Source organism: Staurois parvus, unplaced genomic scaffold (genome assembly GCF_062004578.1).
Source record: "Staurois parvus isolate SC_StPar_1 unplaced genomic scaffold, SC_StPar_1.0 ptg000056l, whole genome shotgun sequence".
In the NCBI taxonomy this organism is placed as follows: Eukaryota; Metazoa; Chordata; class Amphibia; order Anura; family Ranidae; genus Staurois; species Staurois parvus.
In genome coordinates this window covers 676,041-693,346 of record NW_028317852.1, presented here as the reverse complement: position 1 = coordinate 693,346, position 17,306 = coordinate 676,041, and the positions used below count along the sequence as shown (strand labels likewise).

The 17,306-nt window shown below is 39.6% G+C and overlaps 1 protein-coding gene across 1 annotated transcript in view; it reads right to left on the bottom strand.

The window, feature by feature from the left end:
• Positions 1-6,064: 6,064 nt before the first annotated feature.
• The window catches only part of LOC149469949 (uncharacterized), a 29,487-nt gene continuing 18,245 nt past the window's right edge, over positions 6,065-17,306 (bottom strand). Inside the window, exons 4-5 of the mRNA XM_089668146.1 lie at positions 14,281-14,394; positions 6,065-10,073 (exon numbers count right to left, since the gene is read on the bottom strand). Coding sequence (XP_089524272.1) covers positions 9,328-10,073; positions 14,281-14,394 — 860 coding nt within the window. The 3' untranslated portion in view covers positions 6,065-9,327. The remainder of the gene's footprint in view (positions 10,074-14,280; positions 14,395-17,306) is intronic.

Genomic DNA, 17,306 nt, shown 5'->3' with positions numbered 1-17,306 from the left:
GCATAAACACCCTGGCATGCCAGAAGTGGTTTGAAAGCAGCAAGGCAACTTGACCATCCCTTTCCTCTATGCTGCTTTTGGAGGTGCACAATTGCTTCTCGTTCCTGAACGAACTTGCACCGGATACACTGTTCAACAAATTTTTATTTTTTGCCAGTTTTGGAAACAAAAGGATCCATTTCTTAATGAATTTCACATTCTGAGTTCAAATATAACAATGAAATTTGTCAATTGGCTCTAGTTTTTCTGTAAACGGAAAGTTTTCTACTATAGGCGTAATGACTACATAATGCACAATAATTATATAGATAGATGTCTTTCCACAAATATAAAGCAAGTGATATTGACTACATAACAAAGCCTAAATGGCATAATATATTGCATAGGATTACCAAGAAAAATTATAGCCATAAGCTAAGTTGAATCATTTTAATACTTAGGATTCTCACTAGTTTTGTCTTCAGTTTGTGTCGGTTTTGCTTCTCTTGGCTTTTCTCTTGTATTCGAGGAAAGGGCTATCTCTTACAACTGCACGTGACTACACGCTTCAGGTTCTTCCTCACTTGACTCAACCACGAAGGATTCTGGTGCTTTAGGAATTGGTAGCCCCTCTCCATGAGCAACTGGACGTATTGCCGATGGAATATTTGGATAGTGCACAGATAACTTTTTCTTCTTATTTAGCCCTTTTACAATTGGAGGCACCATACAAAAGTAACAATTACTAACATGATCTGTTGGCTCTCTCCAAATCATTGGCACAGCGAAAGGCATAGATGCCTTTTTTCCATTCAACCATTGCTCCAGTGCCGTCCCACAAGAATTGCAGCATATATGTGGTGCCCAGCTCTTGTCCTGGTCTCCTATCTTGCAGTCAAAATACAAGTTGTAGGCTTTCTTAATCATTCCTGTTATCCTCCTTTTTTGTGAGATAAAAGTTATTTCACCGCAGATATAGCAGAAATTATCTGCTTTATTCACACAAGTTCGAGGCATTACTGAGTAGCCTATATAAGCATAAAACGAAATGTAAAGACGCTGTCTAACTACAATCAGCTACAGATACTGCAGCTTTTATGCAGTGAAGTGATGCAATTAAAGGCTAATATTGCATCATCTCAGTATACATGCAATTTTCTATTGGTCACCAGTATCAATTGCGCAATATGCAGCTGAAGTTGCATCATAATTTTGAATGGCTTACGTCATTAGATGGGTGAATATATCATGGAAACTAGAGCCAATCAACATTTTTTAGGGTCATTTTCGTTTTCAGCACCCCAAAATTATGTAAGATTAGCTAATTTTATGCCCAAAACTTTTTACCTGTTGAACAGTGATATCGAAGTCCCCATATTTTCCAGATATGTTTGAGCCATGTGCTGGCAAACAGTGGAGCCAGGTTTTGTTTTGCACAAAAATTGGGAGCTGGCAGTCATAGCTTTCCATCAGGCCATGTATTTGCCTTTTTTTGTGTTTTGTCAAATAAAGACTATTTTTTGGTTCCTTAAAACAGTGTCATATCCTCTTGATTCTATTTCCGAGAGTTAAGATGGCCAGATAATATGCAATCTGATGAAAAGTCAGTGCAATTTCCTCTACATGTAGCTAAAGTCTGTAATAGACGGACCTGCCAAAACAATGCATTAATTTCGAGTGGGCCAGGCCCATACACTACATAATGGAGGCTTGCTATGAAGGAACATTCATGTTTGGATACCTGAGCTCATGTGGTTTGGGTGCAAATATGTCAGGCCATTGCAACGTATTGACTAATGCAGCTCAATATAGATCAGGCATACAGAAAAGTGGACCTTGTCCATAGAATAGCCACTGGGATGTCCTATCTGGGCACACAGATCTGGCCTATGCATAATTGGGTACATTCTGGAAAATGAGAATTCAGGATGCTTTATAATACTAAGGGGTTAGGTAATGCTTGTTTCAGGGGAAACATTACTAATAATTGTTGTATTCTCTGTTGAAAATGTGTCAGATTCCTAGATACATTGAGGTACATAGCAGAGGTTCAAGGTATTCCATAGAAGTTATTGTTCTTCCGAACTATACAGGTGGCACAGACACAAGCATACACCCAGGGCCACTGTTAGATATCACGGGGCCCCATACAGCCTACCTGACAGGCCCCACAACACCAGAGAAAATATCAAAATTATATTTATGGTAAAAATACACTAAAAACGTTAGTTAAGAAATAAAGGTATGTGTGTAATTGAGGTCTTGCGGCTCATTCACATGGGTGCTGTGGCCTGTAGAGTGTGAATCAGTGGTTTGTTTTTGTGGCTGTCGCCGTTTGTAGGCAACCTATGTTACACTATGGAAATGCTGCAGGTCCTAATTTGACAGGCATAGAGGTGCAGATGCACAGCCCTGAACTCAGACAGTGAGCATTCAGGGCCACTTCCCCACACCTGTCAGATGAAAACCTATGTTCATACAGCTGCTGTGTCCCCATAGTGTAATAGGTGGTTCCAGCCACATGAACTACCCACTCATTCATGCTGTGCAGGACAGAGGACCTGTGTGAATATGGCATTTTTTACTTTTTTTTTCCTCAGCTCATTAATTTCAATGGGCTGCCTAACATGTGGGAACATGCAAAAATACTGCAGGCATATTATTTTAAAAGCGTGTTGCACCTAACCGCACAGTAGTGTGGTGCCATGCATTTTGGTGGCTGTGAATGCATCTGTGTTTACTAGACATGTGGAGGTGCAATTAAGTTTGCATCATGGTACCTGCGCAAATCTGCAAAAGGCATTGCATTTGTTTGCTGTGCTGGAAATGCTCTTGCATGCATTTCTGCAACACAAATGGTGTGAACAAGTCCTAAGGGCCGGCTCACACTATGGAAACACAGTCTAGATGTGTTCCAGATGAGTTTTTGCATGCCCATTTTTGATGCATGTTTAGCGTGTTTTGGATGCATTCCAGTGCGTTTTTTACGCATTCCGGTTAATTTTTCACCTCTCTTTTTCTTCAATTTAATTAGGGAAATGTGCATTTCAGTACGTTTTACCACATTCCTACAGTTCTGTGCAGAAACAATGCAGCCTGTTCGACTTTTTTAGCTGCACCCGGAACGCACTGGAATGCAAGCACTGATGTGAACTAGGACACTGACAACCATATAACCTTCTGTGCATTTTGGATGCAGAAAAAAAGCCAAAGAAACACATGTAGTGTGAACTGGCCCCAAAGGTTATTATAGGTAAGGCTGGCCATACACTATATAATTTTCTGTCCAATTTCTGCCCAATTTCCTTTAGATTTACATTCAGCTATGTAGTGCAAGAGCCTGCCTAATTGGATAGAATTGGAAGTGTTGTTAGTTTTGACCTCCTATTATATGGTTTTGGTAAATCTAAACCAAAAATCTCAAGAAAATTGTGTAATGTATGGCCAGCCTAAGGCAATGGGGCTGAGCAGGAAATATGAATTTAATCAGACTAGTGGTGAGATACAATCAGGAATCTTATAATAATGCGAGATCTGAGCTGTAGGTGATCGGAAATGAGACACATTAACTTGATCAGTAAATAAATAAAAAGAGTTGGGCAGTTTATACATAGATTTGTAAATGAAACAGGTGATGACGGGGGAGGGGTCAAGTTGTATAAGTGAACAGAAAGGGATGAGCAGTCTAGGGGAGAGAAAAGAAACAAAGTTGCAATCAAATGTAAAAAGAAGGTAAATTGAAAGTTTCAATCTTGACAGAAGAACAGGACGCATGTAAGATTTACAACACTGAGCTGCAGTGTGATAGAATGACAGGAGACTAAGAATGGAATTTTTCAGCTGGAGATGGGCTTGTTAGCTGCCCGGGACCCCCTTATCAGCAGCCCTGCATACACCAGTCAGCTCTTGTACTCCCTCTCCACTTTCTATTCAGTAGCCAAAATCTGATTTGACTGATCAATATTCCTGGCACTGACAGAAGCCTGGAAATTGACTTCCATATTTTGGGCCTTCACAATAGTCTGTATTGTCAAGGAGCTTACAATCTAAGGCCAGAAACTTAGACATGTACTAGGCCCAATTAACCTAACAGCATGTCTTTGGAGTGTTGGCAGAAACACACCCACACAGAGAAAGCATGCAAATTCCAGTCTGGTATTAGAACCCATGACCCAAGTGCTGTAAGCCCTGAGTGCTAACCACTAAGCCACTGTAGGAGACAGAGTTTGAGCAGGAATGTAGAATAGTTACATGATTAAAGAGAAGGAAGATATATAATTATATTGGGAAATTAGAACTGGACATTCAAATTATTTGACATTTAAGTTTGAAAATGTGTGACATTTGAAAATAAGCTGTATGACTTTGTAACATTCATTAGGAAATGCATTAGTTGGTCGATCATGTTTGGAGAAAAAAAAGGAAAGAAAATGAATAGAGGCAACAATAATAGCAGCAACAAAAAATAATAAAATAAAAAAATAATATAATTTAACCACTTGCCTACCGGGCACTTATACCCCCTTCTTTACCAGGCCAATTTTCAGCTTTCAGCGCTGTCGCACTTTGACAATTGCGCGGTCATGCAAGATTGTACCCATATGACATTTTTATCATTTTTTTTTTTCTCACAAATAGAGCTTTCTTTTGGTGGTATTTAATCGCCGCTGGGCGCTTTACTTTTTGCGCTATAAACAAAAAAAAGTGCAAAAAATTTGAAAAAAAAAATGTTTTCTTTGTTTCTATTATAACATTTTTCAAACAGGTAATTTTTCTCCTTCACTGATGTGCGTTGATGAGGCAGCACTGATGGGCACTGATAGGCAGCACAAATGAGGTGGAATGGATAGGCGGCACTGATAGGCAGCACTAATGAGGTGTCACTGATTGGCATCACTGCTGGGCACTGACTGGCGGCACTGCTAGGCATTGACTGGCGCAGCTGATGGGCACTGACTGGCAGCACTGCACTGATGGGTGGCACTTTTGGGCACAGGTAGGTGGCACTTTTGGGCACAGGTAGGTGGCACTGCTGGGCACAGGTGGGTGGTACTGCTGGGCACATGTGGGCGGAACTGGTGGGTGGCACTGCTGGGCACCGATCATCAGTGCCCTGATGATCGGTGCCGATCCCTGCTCTGACAACTGCCGGTTCTCGGCAGTACTTTCCTCGTGCTCTAACAGCGTGAGGAAAGTGCAGCCGAGAACCGCCAATTGCATTTCCCGGTGATCTGTTGTGTCATTGGACATAGCTGATCCCGTGGTAAAAGGCCGCTGTGATTGGCCATTTACCACATCACGTGATCAGCTGTGTCCGTAGGACACAGCGATCACGGAGATTACCGGGGGCGCGCAGGAGAGCGCGTTCTGGGAGGACGTCATATGACGCCCTCCCAGAACTAGCCGGCCGAAGTGTAGCCGTCATTCGGCTATCTGCGGTTGGCAAGAAGTTAAAAGAAAAAGCACACCTGTAAGTATTCTCATCTGGCAGACAAATGCGAATGGGACAGCCCGCAGTTGTGTGCCACCTAGCGACCATATCCGGCATTGCTCCTAGAAATGTGTCTAAGCTGCTTTCATATTTATGAAGGGAATTGTGTCTATAAGATAGTCGCTTTTCAATCACCTTGCTAGACGCTTTTCTGAACACTGAAAGGTCTTAATTTATTGAATTGAGTCTGCCTGAATGTTCAGAGTCTGCTGTTAAGACTCTATTCTTTGTAAATCAGGGCCATACAGTCCACAATACTGCCAGCCAGTGCTTTACACTGTATATTGTGAAATGTCAGGAATTTTTACATGCAGGTTGAAACGTTTCTGAATAGGCAGCTAAAACCAGACAGCAAAGTAACTAAGAGTCTGGGTTACTCAAAACTAACCAGCTTCTAGGTATTGTTTTTATAAACATGCCAACACCTGCCATTAATCAAAACTGCACCAATAGAGGAATTCTACCCTTTAAGTTTGAAGTGGAAACCCGCTTTGCAGAAGAAACACAATTCTAAATTGCTGATAACATGGTAACTAATTATTACTCACCTTCAGATGTGTAGTTATAAAACACTTCAGTAATTTAATAACACGCTTGGGAAAACATTCATTTTTTATTGATATAAATACATTATTATATAATTAAAACATAACTGAAATGTAATTTACAGAATAACTGATGACCAAGCATATACAGAGCCATTATCTTACTATAATTTGCAAAGATCCCAACTACTCCAGAATATGGATTGTCTTTCTGTACAATAAAGTCATTTTCAGCATGACGATACTTATTTACTTAGTCATAGAATATTTTCATGAAATACAATTACTTCACATGTAATACAAAACCATACAATACATTCAGAAAGAAAAAAAAATTAAATAGGGAGAAAAAGAGTAGGCAAAAAGAATTAAGCCCCAAGTTCTAATAAGCACTGGTAAAGAAGGAAATCTAGGTGGTGATGTGTAAAAAAGAAAAAAGTAAACTGCAGGTGGCACCCATAAATCAGACAACAGTTGTTATTTATTTAGTTCAGGTCATAGATTATTGTGAGTATTGCAAATACTGACCAATTCCTTCTTCCAATTCTTACACTTGAGGCACACAGAATTCCATTCAATTTAGTAGATCACTTTCACCTTGCAGTTGACAAAATCACCGCACTTGTCTATAGAGTTTGGCTTGTTTGTTTGTTTTTTATTAGAAAAAAGCTGTTCGCTTCAATCTCAACAATGAAAGTGCAGCTAATCAAGTTACCTGAAATTAGTCACTGGCAGTCAAAATAAGTATTAATTTTCTAATTAGGATGTAATGAATGACAAAGTACTTCTGACTTCTCTATTCTGGGTGATGGTATAGGGATTGGATCCACTTTACTCATTCAATGAAAATAACTGAGCTCCTTCAGGGTCAAAAGTGACAGGGGCAGCCTCTACTATCCTTGGCAGCCTCGCACTTTGGATCCAGTTCTGTGAAATACCTCTTGTAGCCCACCCTTTCTCACTAACGCCATCATCCCTACTAGCTTTGGTGTTCTATTCAGGCCAACTCTGACTTTTTTACAGTTGCCAGTATTTCTTTTCTAGATGTTGCAGAATATCTCACTGAAATCCTTTAGAGCAGGGATATCCAAACTTTCTAAACAAAAGGCCGGTTTAATGTTCTTCAGACTTAAGAGGAATGGATTGTGGCCAATGGGAGCAGAAAATGTCCTGGCATTAGGGGGAATAAGCAATGCCCCATCTTTGTTGTCAGTAGAAGGAACAGTATCCCATCATTGGTGTCATTGGGAGGAATTGTGCCAGATCGTTAATGCCAGTGGGAAAAACAGTACCCCATTGTTTGTGTTAGTGACAGGAATTATGTCCTATTGTTGCTGTCAGCAGAGGAAATAGTGCCCCCAAGGGCAGGATAAAAGGCAAGCAAAGGGCCTCAGTTTGGAGGCTACTACTTTGGAGCAATACCACTTCTGGCAGGTAGCAGCAGTGCAAAGAGAGAACATAAGATGAATTTTAATGCACCAAAGCTATGGCCTTAAGTTTGTAAATTTTAGCTTTGGGTAGAGTTTTAAGTGGAGTTTTTAACCCTGACCCAGGAAGGTAACAAAATGAAACAATTCATTTTCAGACCTAAAAACTAATTTTAGAAAAGAAAAAAATAATAATCACATCTTAAAATTATTATATGCATTCATATATTTTTTTTTACTCCTTATGATTCTTTGAAAAAAAAAATGTGTACAAAGCTATGTACATTGTCAACATTTAATATAGAGAATATTTTATTACATCTATTTCCCCTGAGTGCATTCATACAAGAAGAGAAGTGTGTTGCACTTGGACACAGTAGACAAATTGTTATTAAGAAATTAAATATTTTACTATTTGCTAGTCAAAAATTCAATCACCAGCATTTAAATTTTCCTTCTACATATACTACAACTGGAGACAGTTGAAGTGACAGAGATGTGGCAACAGTTACTTGTCACTAGAATGTTAGGGCTCATTATCTGCTGTATTAGACTATTTCCAGTTAAAAATGAATGGAATATTTCACACAAAAATTAGGTAAAGATCACCAGTTACCAAATAGGAAAAGAGAATCAGTTATACCTGTATGGGGAATATATTAAAAAAAAAAATAATGGAATGTTATGTTAACGTGAAATCTTCGATTAAGATTAAGTATCATAGATTAAGACCAGGAAATTTGCTTTTACCCCAGCCTATTTTGGAAATCACCAAGAGCCTTGGCATACTGGTGTTTAGTAGCTCTACCGTCACAGACTGATTAAAGCATATTAAAAAAGGGACTACTCATGGTAGAATGCATGCCAGATGGTTCAATACCTGCTGTTTTGCTAGAAACCCTTTAGGACCTGACACACCTTGAATTATTGGCATTCAGTAATAACAGTTTCTCACTGAATACCTATGGAGTTACTGTACTACACAATGGTGTAAGGACTGATATTTTACAACATGACGGACATCTGGAGAGAAAGAAAATAAAAGAGAAAACTCCCCTCTGAGATTGCCGATTCAGGATTAAAATTGCCAGTAAACTTGTGCCTTTAATTGTAAGACACACCAGAATCTATGTTTAAGATTACAAATTCCAGGTTTCCTATGTAAACAGCAAAGAAGAAACTGCTGTTTGGTCAAAGTGCGCTGTAAGTGACAAGTCTGAAACACACAAACTGAATATTGTTTCCTAGAACATTATTTTTTTTCATCCAAATAAAATAAAAAACAAGAAAAATAAACACCACAACCAGACTCCATTACATAACTGTTCATATTGCATATTTGTTACTAACTTTTGAGGTTTTGTTTTCCTGGCGCGCTCCAGTAATAGGCCAGAAGTTGACCAAATGAAGTCCATCCAATATTGAGCCATAATCTTTAAAAGGTTTAAGCTAGCCAAGGGTACAACCCACCCTCTGAAAAGCTCTTGGGATCCTGGCATTCATGTTCTGCACCTGGATTTTTTTCAAATACAAGCTGAGCATTTCAAGTTCCATCACCTTTCACCCTCAGCCAATTGTAACAGCACATGAGCAAAAGGCTGCAAAATACAGCATCAAGAAAAGAGGCTGCGGTCCCACCCAATAGGCCTGTGAGAATCCATCAAAATGCAATCCTATTGGACTTTTGAACTCTCCATATAGATAAACTGATTAAATGTTATGTCTGTAGCACAGGTGTAACATTTCCTGGATAGCATTAGCAGTTGATTGATTGATTTTAATACTTGCCTAGAATTACTCTTTAAGCCTGTTTAAGTCAAACTAAATATTTGGCAATGCATGAAGTAAAATCATAGTACGCTGATCAATTCAAAGAAGCCATTTTCTAAATTTTGGTGTGAACCCTCCTGTGTCTAATGAGATGTGAACTACGGAAGAAGCATTTGCCACACTCGGTGCAGGTATAGGGCCGTTCTCCGGTATGAACTTTTTGGTGCCTGACGAGATCAGAGCTGTGGCGGAAGCTCTTGCTGCACTCGGTACACACATAGGGACGCTCTCCTGTATGCACTCTCCTATGTATGATGAGATTGGAACTATTTATGAAGCTTTTCCCACACTCGTTGCACACATATGGACGCTCTCCAGTGTGAATTCTCTGGTGCATTACGAGGTAAGCACTACTGATGAAACTCTTGTTGCATACTTTGCACACATGGGGTCTTTCACCTGTGTGAGTTCTCTGGTGGATAATCAGACTGGCATTCTGGGTAAAACACTTGCCACAAACTGAGCAGAGGAAAGATCTAGCTGGCTTAGCCACTTTAGTTTCTGAGTTAGCTTTTGTTTTATTTCCCATTAAAGTGCTATCAGCTCCTTCAGCATTTGTACCTCCACTCATCACATATTTCCTCCTTCGGCGACCTCTCTGTGTTTTTGGTTCTGTTATCTTTTCTTCCTGTGTTTCATGCTTTATAGGTTTCTCTTTAGCATTTTTCATTGCAAGTGTTGATAAGTATGGTTTCTTTAAAATGGTGTTGGAGTTTGATGGACTTCCACAAAGCAAGGTTTCATTTTCATTCTCCTCATTTGGAGCCTTGGGAGTTCTATTTGCTTCTGTAGATTTGTCACCTGATGGGGGAAATAGTCATTGAAAATAAATTGTGCTAAAAGTCGGACCATCATATCAAAGTTACTAAGGCAGAGTTTTCTATGTTTTTTTCCTTTTTATAGTTCGTTTCTACAGCCTATTGCAAATTGTATGAATATATACAGCGAAGGGGCATTTGTATACATACAGACAAATCTAGACATTCCTAACCATTTACTCACATTATTGTGCCATTCTTCCCATACATTCAAGTAAAATATTAACCTTTCTAATGGCAGGTACAGATAGAAAGCAAATGAGGCAAAACCCTTTTGTTATATGCAACACGTTGGAGTTGAATTATTAAAAGAAGTAAAGTTTACTCATGGTGCAAAGTAAAGCTGGTTGTTTTTTTCCCAAGCAGCCAGAGGGCTAATCAAAAAAAGAAAAAAAATGAATGCATTCCTCCATCCACAAAAGCGAGGTGGATGGAGGAATCCTCCCTGTTGTGCCATTGTAGCCCGTTCGATAAGTGTCGATCATTAAATAGACTCCTGTTGAGCGGGAAAGGCAATAGATGAATCAAATTTCATCCAGTCCCTGCTGCACCGGCCGAATTTTGATCCATCCATGGCCAGCTTAAATTTTCAGTTTGCTTCACCTCATCCACAAAGCCAAAAATTCACTTTGGAAAGAATATCCAAGCTTGTCATCTCAACACACATGAGCAGGTATTCTTTGCAGAATTAATGAGGGGAAGTGAAAATTCAATTTCAAAATAAATATGCTCTACTCCTTTAGTAAATTAACCGCATTGGGTCTCTGATAAATGTGAACAGCGGGTGAACATGGGGGAGCAAAGGCAGCATATCCTCAGTAGTTTTCCTGATGTTTGGCTTTAATCTAGACAGTCAGCTCAGGCCTAAGATCCAAAGTGGTGTGATAATTGCAAAAAATACTTGCAAGTACCAGAAGTTGCCTGAAGAACTTTTTCCACCTCTAAATCATTTAAGGCCTGGTTGAAATTATGTTAGATTTAGCAATCTCAGCTGTTATTCATACCTATGTAGAATTTGGTCTTGTGTTAGAGTTCATTATCAGAGAGGGAACCATCTTGATTGGTATGAACAGGAGCCAGGCGCTGTGTAGTTTTGTGATAGAAATAATACACCTTATATGGAGGTGTGCCTTTAATAAGTCATATGGTAAAACAATAATAAATAACCAGCCTGTGGCTTTAGGAAGCCAGGTTCCAAGATGGACGGCCCGTCCGCTCAGAGGGAAGCAGTGGAGTAGAATGCCTGTCAGTGCAGGGACCACGTTTACCCGACGTCCCAGCGTCCTGGATGACGTCACCACGATGTGGAGAGACAGAGGGGGGGAACTCTTTCTGGAGCCGCAGCTTTAGAAGGAAGAGGCCGGTTGCTGGGACAACATGTTTCGCGCGCATGCGCTTTGTCAAGTCTTGACAAACTTGACGTCCCAGCGTCCCTCATCCAGGACGCTGGGACGTCGGGTAAACGTGGTCCCTGCACTGACAGGCATTCTACTCCACTGCTTCCCTCTGAGCGGACGGGCCGTCCATCTTGGAACCTGGCTTCCTAAAGCCACAGGCTGGTTATTTATTATTGTTTTACCATATGACTTATTAAAGGCACACCTCCATATAAGGTGTATTATTTCTATCACAAAACTACACAGCGCCTGGCTCCTGTTCATACCTCCCACAAACCGATGTGTTTTTACCATGGCAGCAGTGAGTTTTTTCCCCACCAATCATAGTTGACATATACCATTCACTTATTTCCTTTGGGACACATCTGTGCGCTTTTATCCAGACCGTTCAACCATCTTGATTGGCCTGCTACACAGGCTGCTAACATGCATGTAAGAAGTTCTTTGATATTAAAAACCCTGAAATACTTTGCAAATCACAAAGAATTTATTGTTAGATGCCTTTTAAGATAATTAGAGAACTGATGGAAATATAAGTACAAAGTTCTACCATTTTGTACAAAATGTGAAAATCAGAGGATATGCTCACTATTAATGTCAAACAATAGTATATATATATTAAAATAAAAATGTATATACTGTACACATATACATACATATATATACAGTCAGGTCCATGAATATTGGGACATCGACACAATTCTAACATTTTTGGCTCTATACACCGCCACAATGGATTTGAAATGAAACTAACTGACAGTCTGCAGTTAAAGCACATCTTGTTCATTTCATTTCAAATCCATCGTGGTGGTATATAGAGCCAAAAATGTTAGAATTGTGTCGATGTCCCAATATTTATGGACCTGACTGTATATATATATATATATATATATATATATATATATATATATATATATACACACACACACATACACACTGCCAACACTTTATTTCTTGCTCCAGCAGTCTAACCCACATTCACATTTTTAAAAGAATTAAAAAGGGAAGTATATCCAAAGCACTTTTGGCTGTACTTCTCCTGTGGATCACAGGAGTGCAGTTCATTCTGCACTCCAGCGAGCAGCTGAGAGCCTGAGCCAGCCATTCCCTCTCTCTCCACAGCCCAGCACTCCAGTAAGTGCGGGGGGGCAAAGCAAACAGCAATGACTGACAGTCCCGCTCCCTGCTTACAGGGGCTGTGAGAACTCTCAGCGATCAGTTGATCGCTGAGTTCTTACACTTAGAGCCTGCGGGGGACAGATGCAGCATCAGACTGATGCTGGATCCACCTAGGCAAGTATAATTTGGGGGAAAAAAGCAAAAACTTCATATACAGTAGTTTTTATAATACATTTAAAAAAAAATCAAATGCATAGTATTTAACCACTTCAATACCGAGTACTTTTACCCCATTCCTGCCAAAGCCAAATTTTCAGGTTTCAGCGTTCTCACACTTTGAATGACAATTGCGCGGTCATGCAACACTGTACCCAAAATGTTATCATTTAGTTCACACAACTAGAGCTTTCTTTTGGTGGTATTTAATCACCACTGGGGTTTTTATTTTTGCTAAATCAACAAAAGACCGAAAATTAAAAAAACAAAGACAAAAACAAAAAAAAACACGGTTTTCATTGTTTCTGTTATAAAAGTTTGCAAATAAATAATTGTTCTTCAGAAATTTAGGCCAAGATGTATTCTGCTACATTTTTTGGGTGAAAATAACCCAAATCAGTATTTATTATTTAGACTGTAGGAAAGTTATAGACTCCACAAAATATGGGATAAATAAAATAAATAAATATATCTGAAAATTGATCAATCCTGAAGTCCTGAAGTACTGACAGCCAATCTAATTTCTTGAGGCCCAAAAATGTCAGAATAGTACAGATATCCCCCAAATTACCCCTTTTTGCAAAGCAGACAGTCCGACGTATTTCATAAGAGGCATGGCGAGTTTTTTGAAGTTGTAATTTTTTTGTCATAATTTTTCGGAAAATTAAGAAATTAAAAAAAAAATATTTTCACAATTTTTTCTTTTTACATACGGTCACCAGTCCACTACAGTATATAACTGGTATGGAGGTGATTAGGGACAATGATAATTTTTTTTTTTTTAATTTTTATTATTTTTGATTACATTTTTTCTCTTTTTCTTAAGATTTTTTTTTTCATATTGCACTATGAGCAAAGTAGTATAATGTTACCATAGTAACATTGTACTACTATGGGGAAGTGATCAGTATTTTTTTTTACACAATTTGATTGCTTATAGCAAAGAATTTCTTTGCTATTAGCAAGCATTTTACTGAATGAAATTGATTCATTCAGGTTTTTTTTTTGTGATTAGCTGTGATTGGCTATGGCTAATCACATGACACAAATGGGCTGCGGTTGGCCCGGCCTGTGCATGTGATCGCTGTGACCATTCACAGCTAGACACAGTTGTATACAATGGATGGCATGAAAGGAAGCCATCCATTGTATACAACTGTCATGTGACCTGCTGTGATTGGTCACAGCAGGTCACATGGTACTGGCAACTGGGCCGGTACACAGATCTGTCATTGGCCGTGTCCGAGGTTCACGGCCGGTGACAGATCTCACCACAGCGCGGCCCTGCGGGCACGCGCAAAGCATGATCCGGGAAGGACGTCATATGACGCTCTCCCGGAGGGACGAAGTGTTCATTTGACCATAGGCCTACAATGGCATCCTCAATTTGCAATGTAAGTGACCACTTACATATTTGCTTGATTTGATACTTGTACTGAATCCGTTAAGAATACTCACTTGTGGAAGGGCCTGTTCTGCAGTTCCTCTTCTGAGAATACAAATTGCTCTTTACACATAATTCTTCTCCTTGGTGAATACGGGACATAATCTCTGGCTTGACATATATATAGCCTGTTAGTGAACAGATAAAAAGTATATGTCAAAATTGCACAAACAATATAACTGCATACTGCAGTAACCTATAGCAGCCAATCAAATTACAGCATGCTGTATTCAGATTAGCTGAACTACATGAATTCTAATTGTTTTTTAAGGGTTACTGCACTTCCGCTTTACAATACTGTACTAAATAAGCTCAACACTTGAGCTGTCCCCTTACAAGGCATTAGTAATTAGTCCATCAAATGGCAAAAACTAGATTAGTTGGCAAGATAAAGCAATGCAGTTTTATGGTTGCAATTGTGTGAGGTCAAGTAAACAATGTTACCAAAGAACTTACTAATAGATTTTTTTTTTTTTTTAATAATGCACCCATCCAGTACAAACCTTAGCATACTCTGATCAGCCATAACATTATGACCACTGAGTGGTAAAGTGAATAAAATTGATTATCTCCTTCCAACGGCACCTAAAATGGGTAAGATATATTAGGCAGCAAGTAAACATGTTGTCCCTGAGGTTGATGTGCTGAAAGCAGAAACAAATGGGCAAGTGTAAGGATTTCAGCGGCTTTGACATGGGCCAAATTGTAATGGCTGGATGACTAGATCAGAGCAAATCCAAAGCTCGAGCTCTCGTAGTATGTTCCCAGTCTGCAGGGGTCAAGGCCAAAAGTGGTCTAAACAAAGAAAAATCGGTGAACCAGCAACAGGGTCATGGGCAGCCAAGGCACATTGATGCATGTGGGGAGCAAAGGCTGGCCTGTGCAGTCTGAGCCAACAGAAGAGCTACTGTAGCTCTAATTGCTGAAAAAGTTAATGCTGGTTCTGATAGAAGTGTTAGAACACACGGTGAATCAGTTTGTTGTGTATGGTCCTGCGCAGCCACAGTACAGTTAGGGTGCCCATGCTGATCTGTGTCCACATCCAAAAGTGCCTACAATGGGCATGTGAGCATCAGAATTGGACTAAAGAGCAATCGGAGAAGGTGGCCTAGTCTGATGATTTCAATAATGGTTTGTGGAACACAAGTTCAAGGCATTGACTTGGCCTCCAAATTCTCCACATCTCAATCCAATTGAGCATCTTTTGGATGTGCTGGTAAAAAGAGGACCGATTCATAGAGCTCCCAGCTCGTTACTTACAGAGCTTAAAAGGACCCCCTACTGACGTGTAGGTGCTAGATACCACAGCATACCTTCATAGATCTAGTGGAGTCCATGCCTTGACAGGTGATGGTGGGTTGTCATAATTTTATGGTTGATCAATGTATATGCTATAGATTGCATATGAGACAAAAGGTATTTAAGACAACTTAGATAGATGTTTGTCAGGGTAAAATAAAAGTACATCTTTGCAATGTATACACATTTACCCACGTTTCATCCCCTTTCAAAAGCGTCAACTACATAGAAAATACCTGTTGATTTGCAGGAAATACATTCCTGCTTCTGATATTCATACTGCAACATACTGGGGTTGATTTACTAAAACTGGTACAATCAAGATCTCGTGCAGTTGTGCATAGTAGCCAATCAGCGTCCAACATCAGCTTGTTCAATTAAACTTTGACAATAAAACCTGGAAGCTGATTGGTTTCTATGTAGAGCTGCACCAGATTTTGCACCCTCCAGCTTTAGTAAATAAGCCGCAATGTATTTTTTTTTGCACTGAAATCTCAACCAATGTTGCCAGACCTGCTTGCTGCACTACAGAGCTCTGAATATCCCCCACTCTGCTTTGCTTTCCCAGCAAAACAATGCTGCTGCCTTAAATCCCAAATGACATGCCCACACAGTGTGTAAGGAAAGGCCCCTTGGAAGATGCAGTTCTGGAGGTTTGCCTACTGCTAAGCTCCCAGCAGCTTTCCCTGAAAACATCTTATAAACCTGGTGATGATGTCACAGAGAATGATAAAAGCTGTTTTTTCTGCATAAACCAGGTAAAAGAATTCAAAATAATGCTGGGGTATACTCTACTGGGGAAGAGAAAAATTTAGAGTAAATTTGGGTAATGCTTGGATACAGTGGATATAAAACGTCTACACACCCCATGTCAGGTTTCTGTGATGTAAAAAAAAAAAATGAGACAAAGATAAAAAAAATTAAAGAACTTTTTACATCTTTAATGTAACCTATAAACTGTACAACTCCGTTGAACAACAAACTGAAATCTTTTAGGTGGAGGGAAGTAAAAATAAAAAAACTAAAATATGGTTATATATGTGTGCACACCCTTAAACGAATACTTTGTTGAAGCACCTTTTGATTTTATTCCAGCACTCAGTCTTTTTGGGTATGAGTCTATCAGCATGACACATCTTGATTTGGCAATATTCGCCCACTCTTCCTTGCAAAAACACTCCAAATCTGTCAGATTGGGAGGGCATCTCCTATGCACAGCCCTCTTCAGATCACCCCACAGATTTTCAATCGGATTCAGGTCTGGGCTCCGGCTGGGCCATTCCAAAACTTTAAGCTTCTGGTGAAGCCATTCCTTTGTTTATCTGGATGTATGTTTTGGGTTGTTGTAATGCTGAAAGATGAAGTTCCTCTTCATGTTCAGCTTTCTAGCAGAAGCCTGAAGTTTTTGTGCCAATATTGACTGTTATTTGTAACTGTTCATAATTTCCTCTACCTCGACTAAGGTTCTGGCTCCAGTTGAAGAAAAACAGCCCAAAAGCATGATGCTGCCACCACCATGCTTCACTGTGGGTATGGTGTTCCTTTGGTGATGTGCAGTGTTGTTTTTGCACCAAACATATCTTTTGGAATTATGGCCAAAAAGTTCAACCTTGGTTTCATCAGACCATAAAACATTTTCCCACATGCTTTTAGGAGGCTTCAGATGTGTTTTTGCAAAATTTAGTCGGGCTTGGATGTTTTTCTTCGTAAGAAAAGGCTTCCGTCTTGCCACTCTACCCCA